Source organism: Myxocyprinus asiaticus, chromosome 12, assembly GCF_019703515.2.
Source record: "Myxocyprinus asiaticus isolate MX2 ecotype Aquarium Trade chromosome 12, UBuf_Myxa_2, whole genome shotgun sequence".
Lineage (NCBI taxonomy): Eukaryota > Metazoa > Chordata > Actinopteri > Cypriniformes > Catostomidae > Myxocyprinus > Myxocyprinus asiaticus.
The window spans coordinates 46,499,825-46,522,178 of NC_059355.1; the positions used below are offsets into that span (position 1 = coordinate 46,499,825).

Genomic DNA, 22,354 nt, shown 5'->3' on the forward strand with positions numbered 1-22,354 from the left:
GTCCAACTTTAAGGTAACAATGGCAGATTACATTATATATCATCAGTCCAAGACTGGAACTAAGACAGGTTAAGTGGGCTTTGGGAAAAATAATAGCAAAGCAAACCATTCAAAGTAGCAGCCTTTTATCAACCATTCCACCTCCCTTCTGACCTGCTACATCCTTTGCTTTCTTTGTTTCTCTCTCGCCCATCAACAAAAAAAAACAAAAGCATCTGTCAGCTGTTTTAAGGTTGGAGGGAAGCATTTCAACAACATCCATCTGGAACATTGCATAAGAGGCATGTGTTCCGAAACACACTCACACGTGTTAATGCAATATCCAATAAAATTATTAAGGATTAAGGGGAAATACAGTAATACACAAATAAATTGAGTTTTGGAATGTTTCCCTGTGATGCATTCAGTGACCATTCAGTAGGTTCCTTCCGACACATCCATCCATCCATCCATCTGTAAGCCTTGTTTTGAGACAGTAAATTGTATGATTATAAAGCCAACATGAAATGGCATTTGAAACCCACTTTACTTGATTTTATCCACCAGGAACTGATTGGATCAGGAAAAGTGGTCTCAAGTCGATTCAGATGGGGAGCAGTGTTTTCCGGAATGCAAGTTCTATTTTTCCTTTTTTGCCTTTTCGAATTTTTGTTATTCACAGCGAGACTTATAGTCTAAAGTGACTAATATAACGTAATAGATGTTGGTCTATTTCTTGTTCAGCCACTATCAGTGCGACTTTTACACAGAAGTGACATGTTGTTTTTCTCTCAACAACGCCATTTTGACCAGTTGCAACTTTCTGTATATTCAAGTGCAACTTTATTTATGGAAAACACTGTACAGTTTTATGAAATTTTCTTTTTTTGTTCTGTTCACAACAAGACCATCAATGTGTATTAAACAGGGTCAATTTTGATTTCATGTGCACTTTAAGACTCTTTATATTTACTTTACCTGTATGTGATCTTTTTATCCCTCCATTTCTGACCAGTGAGGGCGTAGCGTTTATTTCTCCTTCGTCGGCTGATGTGAGGATGATCTGGAACTCCACACCGAGGTTTTCTCATCCACCTTAAAACACACAAATCATGATCATTGGTTTCAGCATTCTGTAACAACAGGTTTACTTTTTTAGAGGCAACATAAATTGCAAATACTTCATTATAACAGATGTTTTACCAGTGCCAAATTTTTAGACTGATCACACTTTGAATTCGGCACCAGTAGGTCGAAAGTTTTGCTGCTGAAATCGGTCTGTGCTTACCAAAATTCAAACTACTGTGGCTGAAGCCAGAAGGGTTGCTGAACGTATGTATGGTTTAAATGTCCACAAGAGTGGTGCCAAAAGCAATTTGTAATTTTAATTGTAATGATGTAATGCAGTTAACAGAAATGCATATTTTATTAAACCTAACTGTCAGTGGAATAAAAATGACCATTGTTTATGTGAACCCGATTAGTTCCTGGTTCCCACGGGACTAAAACCTGTGTCCCAGAGGTTGCTTGAGAAACACTAGATCAGTAGCGCTAGACATGTATTAACACTGAAATTATGCAAAAATGTATGATGGGGGATGGTGCTTGTCAGTCATTCGCTACATGGGGTTGATTTCAGGGTTCACAAACTTTCGGAAGCAATGCATCAAGTTGCCCAGTTGCAATTTTTTTGAGGGCTCCTAAAAGCATAAAATGGACTAGATGCTAGTGAAGGGCTGCACCTCTGCCAGGAAAAAGTTGAACCTTTAACAGCTAAGCCAATAATCTACTGAAAAACACAATAACATTGTGCAATATTTAATTTACCAGCTATGAATCTTGTTTTTCCCATGCTATGATCTTGAATTGTGAAGTAGAGAAGGTGGTACTAACTCGATGGTTGTTTGGTCCAGCACTCCCGTCACTGGAATGCCGTAAAACCGCTGCATAGCAGCGACCGCTGACTGCATGGCTTTCTCTGATCGCAGGTCCGATGTGCGGATGTCATGAGGGAGCAAGTAGCCATAGTTTTTCAGCCACGTCTGAGGAGAGGAACAAAGAGTAAATAGGTTGAAAGATATCCTGGAAATATATCTAGAATGTGGGAATAAACTATTTACTGTAAATATAACGCCTTGATCACTTAATTTTACACATAAGAGCTCATTCAGGGCCCTTCAGGCAAGTAGTTCAGAGAGTTGTTGACCGAATCACAGATTGTTGATAGCCCAAGACGGACCACTTGTCTTAAAATGAATGGGAGAAATTGAAACACCAAACATGGCGGGTGTAGCAAAGGAAGTCCCAACTTACAGGTAAAAGAGCCAATGACCTTTTAGATACAGACATCACCTGTCAGTCAACTCGAGAATGAGCAAGCTCATTAACTGGACGGGCCTGAAAAATGGATTTTTTTAGTATGATCTGAGCTGAAGAAGCACAATTAATGATACCATTGATGATTTTACTGCTGATTTAAAATATGTTCTTTGACCGTAATCTTGACCAAATATTTTAGAGATTTCCGTGTTTCCCCATTCAAGTACATAGGAGCTGAACTTTTATGCCAATTGTACCCATGAAAAATAGCTGCACAGGAGCATTCCAAAGATGGCTGCAGAGTGGACTGACTTGCCTAGAAGCCAAATGCTTAAACAACAACAGTGGATGTGCATGTCAAATGCGTGTGTGTAAGGAGGTCAAGAGATATCTGCATTTGTATAACTCGAGTCTGAAGGAATATAAAGGCATCTTTATGGGTCTAAACTCCTGAAGAGAAATAGTCCTGTATCTCATAACACTCGTATGTGAGTATGCGCCAACCGCCTGTGTATGCACACACAGTCAAATGAAGAATACTTTGAAAGGCTGACATTTGGTTTGACTACGCAGACACTAAGCATAAGCGTTATGCTTTTTTTTTTTTTTTTGGGCCACCATGTATAGTGTATATATATATATATATATATATATATATATATATATATATATATATATATATATATATATATATATATATATATTCCATTTGTTATCTACAGAAATGTTATTCCATAGTTGCTTTGCCTTGCCCCTTGATCTCTATGCATTTAAGTGCATAAAAATATTAAAATAATGCTGAACTTATATAGAGCATCCCTATCTTCATCCTCTCCACCTCCTCTCGCAGCTTTCATCTCTCCCCATGGACTGGCTGAGTGGAGAACTAGTAAGCAAAGCTCTCATTTGAAAGCAGTGCAAACATGGAGAGGGCTCTTTATCTGAGCTCATGGCTTTGGATCCATTTTTAACATTAATATTTTAATGGCGGAGTCTCTGGTCCTCTCCATCTCAGCATGGAGCATGACCCATCACAAACAATGAAGTCACTGCAGAAAACCTATCAAACTCGATCAATCCTTGGGCCAGTACACACACTGCACTGTTTCTATATAGATGTGGGTGCCACGTAAAGTCTCTTCATACTACCATTTTTGTTTTGTCATTCTTTTTAAGTTCTTTGAGGGTTTGCAAACAGAATTAACCATATCTCTAGCCTAGGATTTTGGCTAGTCCTTTTACAGATTGGCCACATTCACTTCCATTGTAAGTACCTCACTATAACACAGATTTTCCTTTAAGGTGTGGTGTGCTATTACTCTTCTAAGCGTGCAGTCTTAACAAACATTAAAACAGGCCAAAAAACACTACAGACTTACATTGAAGGAGCACTTGAGCTAGGGACCAGAATATCAGAAAGACTTGTAAGTGGGCTCTTTTGACTTAAGCAACCATTAAGCAACCACCTAGCAACGTCCTTGCAACCACTCGCCACACCTAAGCACTGTAGCGTAGAGTTTTGCATGGAACTTCACCAATGACTGTACATTATCTTCAGAAATGTTTTTACATTTTTTACATAATGTAAAGCCAACATTAGCTTATTATACTCTTAACTGTTTGTTTGCAATAATGTAAATCATTTCTAAATATCAATATGCAGCTGGTAATCATATAATGCACAAAATAATGATCAAATTAAAATGCTGAAAAGCAAACTTCGTATTCTACCAGAGAGTACAATCTTCATTGACATAGCTGTTTTAGCCTCCATGGTAACACAGGCTGAGCTTGGCCCCCTGGTAAATCGTACTCATTAAATAATTCACCAATGCTGTTACTGGTGCTGTCATTAAAGCATACAGCGATGTCTGAAACCAATGCTGGACCGAACAATACATGTCTCATCCAATCAGCCAATCAGACAGAGAGTATGGGGGTGAAGAGTTTGATTAATCAGTGAAGGCTGTGACAACTGAAGAGTACAAAAGACTGTGACAGTTCTTTTCCATGAAGCTTCAGGTCTATTTTTGTTCAGTCACTTTGTGATATTCAGTGGAATTCAGTTCAAAGTCTGATCTCCACATGTCTCTGCAGATAAATTGTTGATATTAACTGGCTTTTAATAAACCCTGCATTGACATCATGAATAATCTACTTAAAACCTAGTTCTGAGTGACAGCTAATATGTATTTGCGGGTACTGAGCATAATCGTAAATCAAACAATGAATAGCTATAATCCTTTTTTACACTGAACAGAAAAACTCGACAGTATAATTCACAGCCACAGGAGAATTATTGTCTCGACCTTTGAATTTTTTACGTAGAATTTGCCATTAATAGTCCAGGGAAAAGCATAATAAAAAATACAAAATAATTTTGTCAGGTAACCAATTTTTTTTTTTTTTTTTGGTTACCTGAATAAATTAGCGACAAGAATAAATTAACAGTTTTTTTATTTTAAGTCAAAAAATATTATTTAATATAACTGAATCAACCTGACTACATTAAGTTACACCAACTAAAGTAATTTTTAGGGGTTCGTAGAAAGTCGAAATAGATTCGTAATTGCTAGGTTACCACTTCTTGCAATGTTTACTAACTGGCCCATTTCAAAAGAGCCCACCCCTAAGTCACTATGATATTCTGTTCTGTTGATGGGTGTTTCTTCAACTTCGGGCAATTTCATTTTTCATTAAAACAAACAGATTTCAACATTTTTCTTTTTGTTATATGGTCACATTAAAACTGACAGGGAAACTTCTTATATAATTCATATAATTTGAGTACTTTTCAAATGCTTTTTATGTATAGATTTGACTGTTTTAGTCTTGTCCCTGACCCAGACTTGCAATATTACAGTTTTTCTTGATTGCTTAAACACTATAACCAGGCTTTTGAACAAAAATTTCAAAACCATAATGCCATTTACCAAAAAGCACACCCATTTCCCTCAACTATAAACACTATTCCCCTGTTTTGACACATAAGTCAGATTTGTTGAACTGTCACTGCAAAACTCTACACACAAATTCCTTCATTTCTCATTGCCTACACCATGTGGTCATTTAGAAAGCACTAGCATTCAATATTGTTCACTCAAGTCAGCACAGCTTGAGCTCAATTAGCACGCAATTACCCAGGTGGAAACACTAAGAGTCAAAATTGATCACACACCAATCAGAACATTCAACAGATAGATAGAAGTGCCCGAGTCAGTTCATTCAGTTTTGGAACAATGGATCCAGAGAGACGTGAAGGAAGAGGTCGAGGACACTGGAGAGGAGGAGGAGGAGGAAGAGCAGTAGGGAGTGGAGGAAGAGGTGAAGGAAGAGGAAGAGGAGGAAGTGGAGGAGGTGGAGGAGGAAGAGGAGGTGGAGGAGGAGGAGAAGGAGGAAGAGGAAGGGCAAGGTCAAGGTCAAGGAGACAAGCAGTCTCGGATGAAATTCGTGCCACTCTAGTTGACCATGTCCTTGTCCATGGTATGACTATGAGGGAGCCAGCATAACCAGAGCAGCCTCGCTACGTTGTTGTTTGGGATAACGTCAGCTTCCATCGCACTGCTCTGGTTCGTGACTGGTTTACCAATAACCCAAGGTTTTACAACATCTTTCTGCCTGCATACTCTCCCTTTCTAAACCCGATAGAGGAGTTTTTTCGGCATGGCGGTGGAAAGTGTAAGACCGAGAACCTCACATCAGTGTTCACCTCCTCCAGGCCATGGAAGAAGCCTGCCTAGACATTTCAGTTGATGCGTGCCAGGGGTGGATCAGGCATGCAAGAGGATTTTACCCCCGCTGCCTGTCTAGGGCCAATATAGCCTGTGGTGTTGACGAGATTCTCTGGCATGTCCCAGACCAAAGACGGGATGCTGGGGCAGAAATTTTTTTTTGTTGTTTGGTGTATTGTACTGTACAGTACATTTAAGGAATAAAAAATGTGCAGATGTATACATTTGTTGTGTCTTTTGTTGTGTTCATCATGTGAAAATGTTTTTGAGGGGGAGAACCACAAGCAACATAACTTGTTACTGGTTTTTGTTTTATATTGTTTTGAATTTATCTCACCAGTGTGTAAGACGTTGTGTGTGTTTTTGAGGGCTTGTGTGTCATGTCTGAGGGCAAAGTTTGGTTTTTCAGCAAGATTGAATGGTTTTGAGTGGAGAGCTTCATTTTGACCTGAAAATAGGAAGTTTGGGGAATTGGGTGAGAAGTTATGGATTTGTGTAGAGAATATTTTTATTGGGCGTCATTTTGCTACAATTCTAATGATACACACACACACACACACACACGCTGGTCTACCTATCCTTATGAGGACTCTCCATAGACATAATGATTTTTATACTGTATGAACTATAGAATCTATACCCTAACCCTAGCCCTAAACCTAACCCTCACAAAAAACTTTCTGCATTTTTACATTTTCAAAAAAAACATTGTTTAGTATGTTTTTTAAGCGATTTAAATTATGGGGACACTAGAAATGTCTTCATAAACCACATTTATAGCATAATACTCTTGTAATTACCAGTTTGTAACCCAAAACATTGTCCTCGTAAACCACATAAACATCCCCACACACACACACACACACACACACACAGAGTGACGTTCTATTTAAAATGTATAAGCAGTAAAAGAAGCCTGAGTCAAATTACATTGGATTGATCTGATGAAACAGCACAATATTTGCCTGCAAGACTGTCCAGAGCCCAAATAGTGTCTGATTACCTCATCGTGATATCTGCTGTAATGTAATCTGTGCAACGTTACATGTGTTTTACATCAAATAAATAACCTGACCCTCTGCTGTGTGCTGACAGATAGAAATGACCATCAATTTTTGTCTTAGAATTTAAAAAAAGATGTAATTCTAAAAGGGACAGTTCACCCAAAAATGAAAATGGACATGTTGTGTCAATCCCATACTGTATAACTTTCTTTTTTTTTTTTTGTTTTCTGAACATTCTCCCTAACATCTCCTTTAGTGTTTGACGAAAGTCATTCAGGTTTGGAACATCATGAAGGTGAGTAAATGTAACAGAATTTAGATTTTGTGGTGAACTATCCTTGAATATCTGAACAAAAATGATAGAGGAAATAGCTTATATAAAGAGGTGTATCAGAGCAAAGACAAGATACATTATTAAATTAATTCTGAAGTCTGTGCAGCCCTCAGATATTTCAGCCAAGCCATTATCGAGCATGCACTTACTGCAATGTTACTTTAACAAAATTGTGATCACTGCCTGTGTAATTGGCCCTAACACAAGAGGTCATATGGACTTCTCGTTTGCACAAATGTGTGCTAATCAGTACGGTGTTATGGCCTGTGTATGTGTTGTTGTGGGCATTGATCAGGAGGCATTGCTCCATAGCTTTTTGCATCTTGTGTTTCAGAAAGAAATCATGTTGTTTCATCATCAGTGAAATCAATAAATGCCAGGATACGGATCATAAGAGGCTCTTCTCTCTTCTGTGTCTTGCAGTGGCACCCGACTACCTCAACAAGAAGACTGAAAAATGGGCTAAAGCCAAAGAGAGGGTGGACAAGGGAGAGAGAAATGGGCAGACAAAGAGAGAGAAACAGCGGAGGGGTGATAACATTTCAGTGTTGGGGAGTACGTAGCTAAAAGTAGCGACAATACCAACTTAAAAGTTTCAGTAGCATGACAGTAGTTCAGCTATTTTAAGGATAAATGTATACGTTTAATTAAATTAATTCACATTAAATGTATAACTTTCTAGTGATGATTTAATTCTGCAATCAGACAGTTCATGTTAATGAACTGGTTATAACAAACAATTCATTAATATTCAGTATTGGGAACTCCAATTCATTTTTGTAAATCGGTTCATTTGGATGGTTCATGAAAATGAACAAGTTCACACAAATGATTCACTAATTCACTAAAGCCGCACTACGGAACTTTGGGCCCTCTAGCGACATCTGTGGTTGAAACCTAAAATTGCAAGCAACTTGCGGAGGAACATTTTACATGAGTTGTGTTTCGGTGCTGCTCTTCTGCACGGATGAATCTCATGGTTTGAGGTTACCTGCTTTGCCTGTGATCACTCAGAGATATTAACCTGCAGAGCATGAGTCAAATGTGCTATTTTCATGTTGAAATTATGTTATTCATTTATACATTTATATCCGAAATATTACCTGCTTTGAGGAAGATCTTATTTACATATTTTAATATGATTATTCAAGTGTTTTGTCCACTACACATAAATGTTTGAATTGTACTACACAAATCAATTTAAGAGGTGACATTTTTGGCTGATATGATTTCATTCAAAGACGCTATTTTATTTTACAATTTACAGCCTCAGTGGACAATGCAAGTGAACCGTAATACTAGGTTTATGCACTGCAAACAATAAGACTGTAATTTAAAAACACAAAATAAGGATTCAATAATGATGGGGATGAAATATACTTTATTAAACATGAAAATAAAATGCAGAAACATGTAATATAACAATTACAATAATAAAAAGTTTCCTTAATCGTTTCTTTGAAAGTAAAGTTATAATGGAGAGATGGTTACACGATTAACAAACTAATATGCACATTTACATTTATGCATTTGGCAGATGCTTTTATCCAAAGCGACTTACAGTGCCCTTATTACAAGGACAATCCCCCTGGAGCAATCTGGAGTTAAGTGCTTGTTCAAGGACACAATGGTGGTGGCTGTGGGGATTGAACCAACAACCTTCCACTTACCAGTTCAGTGCTTTAGTCCACTACACCACCACCATACATTCGTGGGGAAACCACCTTGTATAGTGGCTTGTAGATGTAATTTTGAACTCACTATCTGCTAAAAGGGCAAAGGGAAGTGATACAACAAGTTGTGCATTTCTGTGACTGAGGTAAAAGAAATAAGACAACAGCAGCACATACACACTTAGGGACACACGGACTAGGGAATCTTGAAACTGCAGCAATGTTATAAAATACTCAGAAGTCATGAATTTTACAAAAACATATTATAGTAACTTCACCTGAAAACGGAGCCTAATAAACACAGTGTGATCAGTATAGACATGAGTAATGTTCGATTCATTAAAGCATGACAGCCAATATAAGCTTCAACAACCCAACCAGAAAACATATCCAAGCATTATAGCAGGTAAACAACTTTTCCCAACAGTTAAAAATAAATCTGGAGACTGATATCCTGCTGCTGATGTCTGGAACAGCGACTGACTGAACTACTGTGGTTTCCCCACCGACATGCGACACAGCCGGTCCTTCTTTTCTGAACTTACGGACATGACGTACACACAAGGACAAATGATGTAAGCCTGTGATTTCACGCCAAATCCAACCCGACAGCACAAAATAAAAAACAAAATTGTAGGCTTACTGTAGTGAATTGGGGTAAGACAAGGACAGGATTTTGAACATTATATTTTCATGGACTCACTCAATAACAGACTTGTTCATTGTAACAAAATAAATCTTATGTGCAGCTTTAATTGCTGCTGTTTATCACTAATTTATATATATACTGTACTGTAAATGTATGTGTTCAGTTCAATGTTGTCACCCACATTTTTTTAATTTCTCCATAATTTAATGTAGAACTATCAGGTCATATTACTTAATTTTGCAATCAGAACTGCAACATATTTACAAATATTTTCTTCTTTAAGTAGCTTAATTGTAGTTTTTAACTTTTTTAATTATAAGTTATGAGTAGCTTATAGCTTGGGAAGCTATGGCAGTCTGCGCACAAACTTCGAGACATTGAGCTGTGGTTCTCATGTGGGCGATGCAAGTTCAAATCTGGCTTCTGTCATATCACAATTGAATTTCCCCTCCTTTTCCCATAATTTCCTTTTCTCTTTCCACTGTTCTATCAATAGCAGCAGACAAAATGCCAAATAAAAGATAATGATAATACTAAGGAGGGAAATGGACAGTGATGGAGGCAGGGAAGAACAAAGGCAAAGAAAGTGGCAGCGAAACAGACAGAGCAAGACGAGAGGTGGAGAGAGACGAAAGATATAGACGGGGAGGGAGAGCAGTCGAGTGATGGAGAATGGAAGGAGATAAGAGCGTACAGTAGATGGAGGAGTGGGGGAGGGGAGCACCGCACGACCTCGAGAATGAAGGAGCAGCTCAGACAAAGACAGAGAGGAGAGCTGGCGCTCATGTCTGTATCAAACACACCGAGACAAAAGAACACAGATCAAATGCTTCAAAACCACAACACTTAGAACAGGAACATAATCATGATTGTCTAAAATGCATAATTAGCTTTAATAGCTAATGCAAGCAACCTGCCCCCAACTCAAACCTTATTTTCAAGTATTTCACAGTGTAAAAACAGTTAAATAAAATGACAGGTCAACAGGAAGTTGACATATCAACATACCACATAGTTAGTATCTAGTATCTACAATTCATGGCCTATATAGTGGCAATACACTGTATTCACAATGCAATTTTAAAGTACCCGAAATGACTGAAATCAAACAAACACAGCCTATTTTGAACAAAATTTACTGCGAATTCACTAAAAACATTGAAAACAGAAAAGGTTGTTATGAGGGTGTCAGTACATTTGTAATTAATTGAAAACAGCTGACAACATGATCACATGAGAAATCAACATGTTGCATCCGAAAGTTCATGTACCCTGAACTCAACCCCATTCAGCCGAATGACTGACAAGCACCGTTCTCCATCAGACATTTTTGCATCAATTCAGGTGTGAATATATTTCCTTCTAGTGCTACTGATTCTAGAGACTGTTGTGCGAGAAAATCCCAGGAGATCAGCAGTTACAGAAATACTCAAACCAGCCCATCTGGCAGCAACAATCATCCATGCGATTATCTAATCAGCCAATCGTGTGGCAGCAGTGCATAAAATCATCCAGATACGGGTCAGGAGCTTCAGTTAATGTTCACATCAACCATCAGAATGGGGATAAAATGTGATCTCAGTGATTTGGACTGTGGCATGATTGTATTTCTGCAACTGCTGATCTCCTGGGATTTCCACACACAACAGTCTCTAGAAATCAGTAGCACCAGAAGGAAATATAGTCACACCTGAATTTACTCAGAATGGTGCCAAAAACAAAAAACATCCAGTTAGGGGCAGTTCTGTGGATGGAAATGCCTTGTTGATGAGAGAGGTCAACGGAGAATGGCCAGATTGGTTTGAAATGACAAAGTCTACGGTAACTCAGATAAGCGGGTTGGCGCTGTTTTGGCGGCATGAGGGTGACCTACACAATATTAGGCAGGTTTTAATGTTGTGGCTGAATGGTGTATAGAGTAAATGCTAATAAAGTTTACGCTAATAAATATTTACTCAAAATTCACCCAAACTAAATATGTGCGCTCTGAAGTCCAGACTTCTGTTAATCGGCCAAGCAATACGGTTGATGCTCATAATCTGAATTTTCCACAAATTCAAGAGTTGAACCAGTAAGCATAATAATTCTGTGAACAAATTAGGTTTTTCCTCAGACCCCTTACAGTATGTTTTTTTCTCTTACTTTTAATTTCTGCCTCAGCATGTTAAATCTTCAAGAGACATATTCAGGACGAATGAGACTTTTATGTGAGGAAACTGTGTCAGCCATCCTTATTTAGTTCTCAGCTTGTATCCACACAGTCAGAGAGAAGACTGCTTTCATCTTACCACACATATACTGACACAACTAACATTAGCACACACTAGTACCTCTTGAAAAAGCATACAACCAGCACATTCCAGTTATTTTAGTCCCTTTTTTGCCTTACAGCAATAAACTGAACTTTTAAAAAAAACAGTACCACATATTAATCCCACAATAAACAAAGAAACACCATAATACTGCCAACAAGAAGATAATACAACAATAGCTTCCTTTCACCGCATGTAATACACTAGGGAATGGAGCCGTATACTATTGAAGTGCATTTCAGTTTATAAATCACACACGCCAAATGTTCAAACAACATTCTTTAAACCCAGAGACAAAATTAGGGCAAGAAAATATTACATATTCATATCTTCTACACAGTCAAAGTCCTCTGTTTAATTTCAACCCAAGTACAGCAGTACCATGGTACTGTGATGGTATCAGATGGTAATACCATGGTATTTTGGTCATTTTGAGGGTTACATATACCATGGTGCCAAATGATTCCCATATTCATGTACCATGGTATTTACGTACATGTCCAAAACACATTTTATTGCCATGGTATCATGTCCAAAAACAGTGGTAGTAGAGTTAAGAAACAATATAAGGGTGAGTAGTGTTGACAGAATTTTTTTTTTGGTTGAACTATACCTTTAAGAAATTCCACAACCACCCCATAAACACTGTAGACATTACAGCATGATGTATATTTTGTTATGGTTTCTAAAAATAAAAAAAAATCACATATGATATAAACAGAGACATTCATGCAAAATGTATACATTTCTGCAAAATGATTATTACGTGGCTCGATGTATGTATTGCCGTAATTTCCTGGTGAAATCAATACTAGAGGTGCTAAAGCAATCACTTTAATTCCCTTTCATATAAATCAGGAGTAAACCAGCAGTTTATTAGTTCATAAACACTTACTGTTTGCTCTGTTCCTCACACAATGCTATCTTATGACATCTAATCACTTCTTCTACTGTTCATGACTTATAAGTCGAAACATTTTAACGTTTGTATTACATAACCAACATCATTATCAAGGTTGTTCAAGTGCAAAGAATTACACAGTAGCTCAACTGAAAGAGCATTGCACTTGTGATGCAAAGGACCTGGATTAGAGTCCTGAAGAGCATGTGAGTCGACAAGTGAGTCAAAAGTGTCATAGAAGCACCGCAAAATGACAATTGCATTTTTCATCTCACATTTACTTTTTCTGACACTATCGGTCAGGTTTAGGGTTGAGAGGTAGGTAGCCTACTTCAGTTCATTTAAAACTTGATAGAGCATTAACTTTGAAAACTTCATCTGTTTGGGAGAACGTTTAATTTGCTTTTAGCGCCACACAGTGAACATTTTATCTTGAAACGCCCACTATACATGTAAGAAACCACGTAATATAATTTTGCTAAAATGACACCAAAGTCACATAATTTTCATGAGATCAGTCTACCCATCATGCTCCACAATATAGCTACACCAGCGCTACACCAAAACATCATCAAATCAAAATTAAGCTCAAAGTCAAAGCATTTATTGTCATATGTACAGAGTACAATGTACCAAGAACAATGAAATTCTTACTTGGGTGCTTCTCACAGAGCGACAACATAAAATGTGCATATCCACAGACACATAGTGAACATATTTACAAAGAGAACAAACTTAAAGTACTTAAACTTATTGCAATATAAACATGCATAAAGTATATGCATAAAATGAATCCAGTGCTATATGCAATATAAGACAAGTTATATTATATAATATTCAAGAATTTACAAATTGTATAATAGCGGTAAGTTAAATGTTAAATGTAGCAGCGATATTGTAAGAGGCAGTACATAGAACAGTGTGATAGTGCAATAAGTGTTGGTGTTAAATGTATATGATGTGACGCAAGTAATTGAGTTATACCAAAATGTGAATGTAAGCAGGAGGGTTTATCGGGTGTAACAGTGTGATTGAATAGCCTCATGGCACTGGGGTAGAAACTGATTCTGTATTGTGATGTGCGTGTGCTGATGGACCTGATACACTTTCCAGATGGCAGAAAAGAGTAATAAATGTGTGCAGGGTGACTAGAGTCTTTCAGAATGCTTTCAACTTTCCTGAGACAGCGTTTGGAGTAGATGTCCTGGATTGATGAAAGACGTGTGCCTGTCATCCTTTGAGCTGTTTTTACCACCCTCTGCAGAGCATTCTTGTCTTGTGCTTAGGAGCTGCCATACCAGGATGTAATGCCCCTGGTGAGGATGGATTCAACAGCGCACATGTAGAAACTGGTTGTAACTGTTGTGGACATCCGAGATTTCCTTAATCATCTGAGGAAGTGTAGACATTGGTGGGCCTTTTTGATGGCAGCCTTTACATGCTCTGTCCACTTGAGGGTAGAAGTGATTGTGACCCCAAGTAATTAAAAACTGTTGACCCTCTTTACTGCACCATTTCCAGTGTAGATGGGTGTGTACTGTTCTCTGTTTCCTGAAGTCAATAATCAGTTTTGTTTTGCTGACATTGAGAGCAAGGTTGTTACTCTGGCACCATCCTGCCAGGAGGCTCACCTTCTCCCTGTAGGACGACTCATCATTGTTTGTGATCAGCCCTACCACAGTGGTGTCATCAGCAAACTTTAAGATGGAATTGGAGCTGTATCTGGCTTCACAGTCATGGGTAAACACTGTATTCAGTAATGGACTCAACACGCTGCCCTGTGCAGTGCCAGTGTTAAGGATAAGAGAGGAGGAGGTGATCTTGCCTATCCGCACATGCTGGGGTTTGCCAATGAGGAAATCCAGTATCCAGTTGCATAAGTTGGGGCCAAGTCATAGATGTAGCAGTTTCTGTGTCAATTTGGATGGAATAACTGTATTAAATGCTGAGCTGTAGTCAACAAAAAGCAACCCGGTATAACAGTTTTTGTTTTCCAGGTGAGCAAGTGTGATATAGCATCCTCAGTAGATCTGTTATGGAGGTAAGCTAGCTGTGGGGGGTACAGCCTGTCTGGAGTGATGTCTTTAATTTGTCTAAGCACCAGTCGCTCATAGCACTTAATTGTAATGGGTGCTACCGGCCAGAAGTCATTGAGGCAATTGACTTTGTTTTTCGGAACAGGAACAATGGTGGTGTTTTTAAAGCAAGTGGGTACTATTGACGTGCTTAGTGTGAGATTGAAGATATCTGTGAAGACAGCAGCTAGTTGGTCACTACAGATTATTAAAACACAACCCGAAATTCCATCAGGCCCGACGGCTTTTCAGATGTTGATTCATTTAAAAGTCCTCCTTACATACTCCTCTGGAATCACTAGAATGGTCTCATGCAGAGCCACGGGGGCACGCAGAGGGGGGTCTTTGTTTTGCTTTTTTGAAGCAGGTGTAAAAGCAGTTTAATTCATCATTGAATTAAAGTGATGCACAAGCAGTTATTAAAGTGTGCGACTTCGGTTTGTAATCCGTGAAGGTTTTGATCCCTTGCCACAACTGCCGTGTGTCAGACGTGCAATTAAACTGTGACTCCAGTTTGCGTCTGTAGTCACGTTTTGCATTCTTAATGGTTTTCCGGAGATCATACTTGCACTGTTTGTAAGCCTGAATATCTCCAGATCGGAACGCGATGGTGTGATCCTTGATCTTTTTGCGGATCTCTGGAGTAGTCCATGGTTTATTGTTGGGGTATATGCATACTGTTTTTGTGGGCACACAGTCAGTAACACAGTTCTTAATAAAATACGTGACAGCAGTGGCGTACTCGTCCGAATCAGAAGATGATTCTCTAAACATGTCACAGTCCACATAATCAAAGCAGTCCTGTAATTTCTCCTCCACCTCTGGGGTCCAGCACTACACCGCTCGCGTCATTGGCTCATCTCGTTTCAGCTTTTGTTTATAAACGGAGTAAGAGCACCGAGGCAGATCCGATTGACCAAGACGCAGTCGTATGAGGAAGCGGTATGCATATTTGTGTGTGGTGTATAAATGATCCAATGTGTTAGGACCTCTTGTAGGGCAGGAAACTGATGGTATTTGGGGTAAACACTCCTGAAGTTAGCTTTATTAAAATCACCAGATATAATAAAATGTTTTTCTATAAACTGAATGAATTTCCTTATAATATGAGTACTCATTGTACTGTTGAATGCATGCGGTACCTTTACAGGAAGCAACTGCTGAGCATTTATATTCAAATCCAACGAACTGGTGGGGCTTAACTGCTCCTGTGGCTAAAATTAAACTGTCAGAAGGAGACAGCAATCACAACTCGCCAGGTGGTAGCATCTCAAACTCTGTGACATGCAGGTGTGCGGTTTCAAATTTCCAAGGGCCCAGACACAGAAAGATCAATTGATTGTTCAAGAAAAGCAGTGCATCACATTTGAAACCCTGCAAGACTATATGGGCTAATTTAGCCAAACCACAAAATAACCAGAAAGCTCCATATGGCTTGTATTAACAGTCCATTTTGAAAGCCTGGCATTGAAAAAAGCTAATGATTACTATAGAAATGGAAAATAGGTGAGTCCTTAGGCTCATAAGAACCTCAAAAATGCTTAGGTTTTGGTTTGGTGCCTTCTTGATTGGATTAGGCACTGGGATTCCACTAATGTGTCGACAAAGTGGATCGATATCAGAGGCCCCTTGAATACATCAGAGTAACTTCAACAGACAAGATTTACATTTTCTGATTTAAAAAAAAACTCGTGTTCTACATATCTAAGTAAATAGTTGTCAATAGTACAAATTAGGCATGTAAACAACAAACATGTAACAGTATACTGTATATATGCAATTTCAATACATCATATTTATTGATGTAATACATGGACAATAATTAATGTCACCAAAATGATGAAAAACTAATTATATAATAAAATTTGTAAAACTGATATGTCCATAATTTAACAAGTTAGAAGGCCCCCTGTATAATGAATAACAGCATTAGCTGAAAGAGAATTTCTTGCATACTGTATGTAAGCAAAATGGACAATATAACTGAAATATACAGATATGAAATCGAAATCTAATCATGATATTGTGATGTATCGCGATATAATGAATATCAAATCGTGACATGTTTATCGCAATACATATCGTATCGTGAGGTGGCTGGCGATACCCAGCCCTACCCCAAAGTCTCTATGGTATTCTGATCCTTGGATATGGCACTGGTCCCTCCTTAAAAGTATATGGGATTTGGGATGAGCAGTGATAGCAGTGATGCTTACCTTTGCAAACACCACTAATAAATACATGTGATCCACAGTTTTCTCAGGAAGACTTTCTGTCTTCCCAAACCATTCACAGCTTGTTAACTGATACACTAAAGCTGTATCCAAATAGCCAGCCCAGTCTCATAAAATGACGCTACTATACCTACATTTTTGCTAAATGATGTTGCTCGTTGTTCGTTTCATGGCAGTTCCCTGGTGAAATAAACACTGGAGGCGCTACAACAACGACTTTTGTTCACTTTCACACAAATCACTTTGTTCCTCACACAATGCTATCTTATGACATCTAAACACTTTTACTGTAGCGCATGACTAGGTGATACATATTAACATTTGCATTACATACTAACCAACAAAATTTACAAGCTTGTTCAAGCATAATTAAGTTTTGCGGTTGCTCAACTGATAGAGTATTACACTTGAGATGCAATGGCCAGGACGTGCAAGTCGACACTTTAATGACACTGTTGGTTAGGTTTAGGTTTAGGGTAGGGAGGTCGGCTTTGTTGATTTAAAACTCTAATAGAGCATTAACCTTAAAAACCTCATTTGTTTGGGAGAACATTTAACTCGCTTTTAGCACCACTTAGTGGACATTTCACCTTGGAACTCCCACGATATGTGTAATGAATCCCGTAATGTTACAGATCAGGAGCCTAGGCTGCAAATAACAGCCATTTAAGACTATATTCACGTTAAAATGTTTGGCGTAAGTCACCTCTAAGAGTAATCACATTTGTCATGTTGACAATCGACATGAAACGCCATTTACAACCCAACTTGATGTAATGTGACTTTTTGAGTGAAATAGGATATGCAACAAGAAAAAACAATGTAGGAATCAGGAAATGATTGGATCATGAAAAGTGAGCATTAAATACCAGAATGAAGCCAGGTTGGAGGGGAGGGGTTGCAAAATAAGAGGGCTTGGTGATGTCAGCCAAAAAGGAAAGTCATTTCGGAGGCGGAGCCATATTTTCATTTTGATGAAAGATTATTAAGACAAACATTTTTTATTTTTTTTTACATTTTTTAAAAACCTTATTAAACCTCATCTGATAAAATATATACAAAATCCCTACATCTGTTGAATATATAGGCTATAAAATTATATTTTAAAACTTAGGCTAAATATAGATCATTGTAATGGAGCCAAGTCTTTATCATTTCAATATAAGGTCTTCATTATAGTTAAAAGTCCAAAGTTATGCACTATATCTTCATTTTTTTCTGGTTATTGTTATTTTGATTGAACAATAAACTGCATCTTGGATTTTGTTCATTTTGGACTCTTGTAGCCTCCATGTCTGTTCCAGTCATATTAACAAAAGACTAAGACATTTTTTAACATCCTATAAATCGATTTTAAAAACAATCGCCCGATTAATCAGCTATCAGCTTTTTCAACCAGCTTTGTTATTGGTATCTGCGAAATCCACCATCGGTCGCTCTCTACTTTAAAGTCTAGGCCTATCTTTGTGAGACACACACACACCAGATGCTTTCTCAAGCAAAAGTAAAATCCAAAAGTTCAAGAAATATGTATTAACACATGTATTATTTTTTTCCTTTGCCAAGGGCACTACAGTATGCATAAATATCTCCAAATCAGCTCTAAGACAACAATCCAAAGCTAGTATCAACAAAAGACTACTCACTGCATGACACATGAGGTAAAACGTCACGGTAGCGAGTCGAAAAAAGACAAGACTGATTTAAGAGTGTGAGACTATGGAGTGAGATGAACAAAACACATGAGTTGGAAGAGCAATATTCCTCTTTAACCGTTAGCAGCACTAACGGTTAAACCCCGCTATTCGGTATTATCCTACTCGACTTAAGACACAATTGACAAGTACTCCAAAGGCACCTGCTGTTAATTTTACACCACACCTCAACCAAACAACTACAAATGCAACAAACACGTTCAAATCCCAATGCAAACAGTCACTGCTCTTGTGTGATGATGATTGAAGCTATTATATTAATCTAGGGAAGCAGAAACAGCCAGAGATGGATGATATAATCTATGTACTGTAATGTAGTATCTGATATCATAGTCTTAAAAGATTGAAATCTGAGAACAGAATGTGCACAGTTAACTGGATTATCATGGTCATTGAGATTATTTTGGTTTGATAAGATACTGACATAGAAACGCTTTCTTTTCACTATTTTCTACAATAAACAAGAACATTTTTTAAGATTGCAAATATAATGAGTAAAATGGCATGTAAATATCAGTTTATTTGTTTAGGCAATTTCATCAGTTAGACAAAAAACACAAATATTTTTGTTTGTAACAACCAAAGCCACCAAGAGACATACAAATACAGACTTCATTAATTCAATAAGCCACTTATTGTTATTCTTTTACTTTTAAACTTCAAAATTGAAATTGTATGTAAAAACGTTGCATTTTCACTGCTGAGTCTTTCACATTTGTGCTGGAATGCAACTAATGTTGTTTATATGTAATCCTATTGTGTAATATATCAATAAGAATCAGTATAAATTAGTTTCATGATGCTATTAATTGAAAGCACACAAAGCCTTCCCAAAATCAAAACAAGCAATTACAGCCACAAAGAGCTTTGATTTTAAAATCAGTTGCACGATAAAAATCAATGTTTTACATTAAAATGAAGTCAATTTAATTTAAAAGAGTGCACGTCTAATAACCTACTTATCTAATTACCAGTTTATTTACATAATAGCTTTTTGTACCGCCCAGAAAAGATGTATCTATCACAAATGTGAAACAACATAATAAACTGTAGGATCTCTGATCAGCAAGTATTGCCACAACAAAGCTGAATCTGGCAGAACTGTTCTTGCGAGCACTGCCTCTCGACTCAAAAGCCTCCCTGCATTTCCCATCAATTATGGAGGAACCTATATTTGGAACACATACAAAAACAGCTTCGTTTCTTCACATCAAAACAATGTGGTTACAAATGCACCCCTTAACAGAATAATACAGTTCAAAACAGTTAGAGGGTCTTTAAAGTAAATAATTTTGGTATGTAATCAACATGTGAACTGAAGGTCTTTGTCATATAGTTGCTCAATAAGATGCATGCATCTTGAACAGCATCAGTTGTATCATTGCACATCTTATATCTAACATTGCACTGAGCATAAAGGCTAAACATGTTACCTTCAGAGACAAAGGAGATATATATATATATATATATATAGGGGTATCATATGGGAATGCATGAGGAGTGAGTGGAGCAATTCAATTATCCAATTACTGGCAACCTGATAATGGCTTCAGTGTGCTGTATTTCCAGGAAGAGCTAACATCAAACACTTAATGCCAGTCTGGGACCGAACATAAAGATGGAGCAGAGAAATAATAAGAATATATTCACACGTGGATGGTTGCATTGTTATTGTTGCAGCTGTGCACTACCTGTAATGTCACAAAAAAAAAAAATAATAATAATAATAATAATAATAATAATAATAATAATAATAATATATATATATATATATATATATATATATATATATATATATATATATATATATATAACAATTTGGCTATGTATGGTTTTAGCTGGCTACAGTTTAAAACGATTAGAAAATATAATTAGCCTGTGTAAGAGGAACCGTGTGCATTTGTTGTTTAAATTGTATCCTTAAACCATCCTTTATTTATGTCTGAGTCACTTCAACTTATAAAAGCAATTGGAATAAATTCTAATTGGTATTTGCAACCCAAAACCTGTGCGTTAAAGATCTCCCTGCGCTATACTAATGTATCCATTTAGTAATGCTCAATTGGACAGATCCCTTAAACGCGCAGCCAGCGGAGGTGATGATGGTGGACATAAACAGGAACGTACCTCAACGATGAAGGTCCTCTCTTCTCCACAAACAGACACGACCCAGAAAAGAATATGGAAATAACATGTTTTCCAACAGAACCCCGGGAGTCCAGTCTTTCTCCCCCTGGCTCCCACCCCCGCCATGACTGTCCCCAAATTCCCCCCACTGTCCACCGTTGATTTCCAGGCTTGTGTCCTATGTGTGATGTTTATTATTTCAGAAAAGAATGAGGGTCCTATATTCCTATAAATGCTGCTTCCCAAACGAGCGTTAGATTAGCGATGCCATTTTGCGTTGCGTCCTCTGAAGGTGGTGCTTTTAAAATGATGCTGCGCTGTTGATGCGCTCGAGCGAACGCAGCTCCACGCGCTCACATTCAAGCGAGCGTTGGGAAGTCCGAGTCGTTTTAGTGAATCGGTTCTTTCGAACTGATCGTTCGAAAGAGTCGTTTAAAATGATTCAGAGATTCGGTTCACGCGTCACTCAAAAGCGGAGGTTAAGTAAATAAATAAATAAACAAATAGCTATTTTATTAAAAATACGACAAATGTGACAATACACTGCTTTGGCTTCTCATGTTACCCACATTACAGTTTTACACCTGGCTGAAGTGTCCCGTAGAAATTAGAAAACAACAGCAACTATGAGACTTCCCAACTACAACAACCAAATAGCATGTGTTTTTAGCAACATAGTTTTGAGGTGGGGTCTTGATCTTGTGGTCTTGGTCTCAAGACGTCTCGAGACCATATAAACGTGGTCTTGGTCTCAACATTTAAAGTCTTGGTCTCGGCCTATGGTCTTGATGGTCAAGACCTCTGTGAATTTACCAGTGCACTAAATGCGATTATTATTTCAGCCACTAGTTGGCGCTGCATCTTTATCATTATTGAGAATTTGCAAGCACAGTACTTTGGCTCGGTCATACCGCATTTGTTGGCAAGCACCATCTCTCATCACATGAATGTAAGTGCAAGAACTATGGTTTAACAACACAAAGCAAACATTAATGATTTATGATTACATCTGCCATGTAGAAGCCGTGACTTCACTCGGGGTAATCGCGCGACCCAATAAGCTTGTTCCATTGCGAGGTGTTCTTTTTTGGCGGGAGTAGGGCTGAATGATTATGACTAAAATCATAATTAAAGATCCCCCCCGATATTGTAATCGCTATTAATAAGATCTATTACTAAAACTGTATTGCATGCCATATGTATGCAGCTACACATCCGTAACAAGCTGAGAACTGTGTTACTGAATTAGTTCATTATATTTATTCATTAGTAGCCTAAATTAAGACAGTGACCAAACGGAC

General features: G+C 37.8%; 1 protein-coding gene across 2 annotated transcripts in view; it reads right to left on the bottom strand.

Annotated features, from left to right (window-relative positions):
* LOC127449479 (matrix metalloproteinase-24-like) overlaps nt 1-21,179 on the bottom strand; it is a 46,017-nt gene extending 24,838 nt beyond the window's left edge. For both annotated transcript variants that reach the window (XR_007898757.1, XM_051712943.1), the window contains exons 1-3: nt 21,054-21,179; nt 1,873-2,021; nt 958-1,074 (exon numbers count right to left, since the gene is read on the bottom strand). Coding sequence is in view for 1 of the 2 variants with exons in the window: in XM_051712943.1 (XP_051568903.1) it covers nt 958-1,074; nt 1,873-2,021; nt 21,054-21,179 (392 nt within the window). In the remaining variant the exon portion in view is untranslated. The remainder of the gene's footprint in view (nt 1-957; nt 1,075-1,872; nt 2,022-21,053) is intronic.
* Between the last annotated feature and the right edge of the window lie 1,175 nt (nt 21,180-22,354).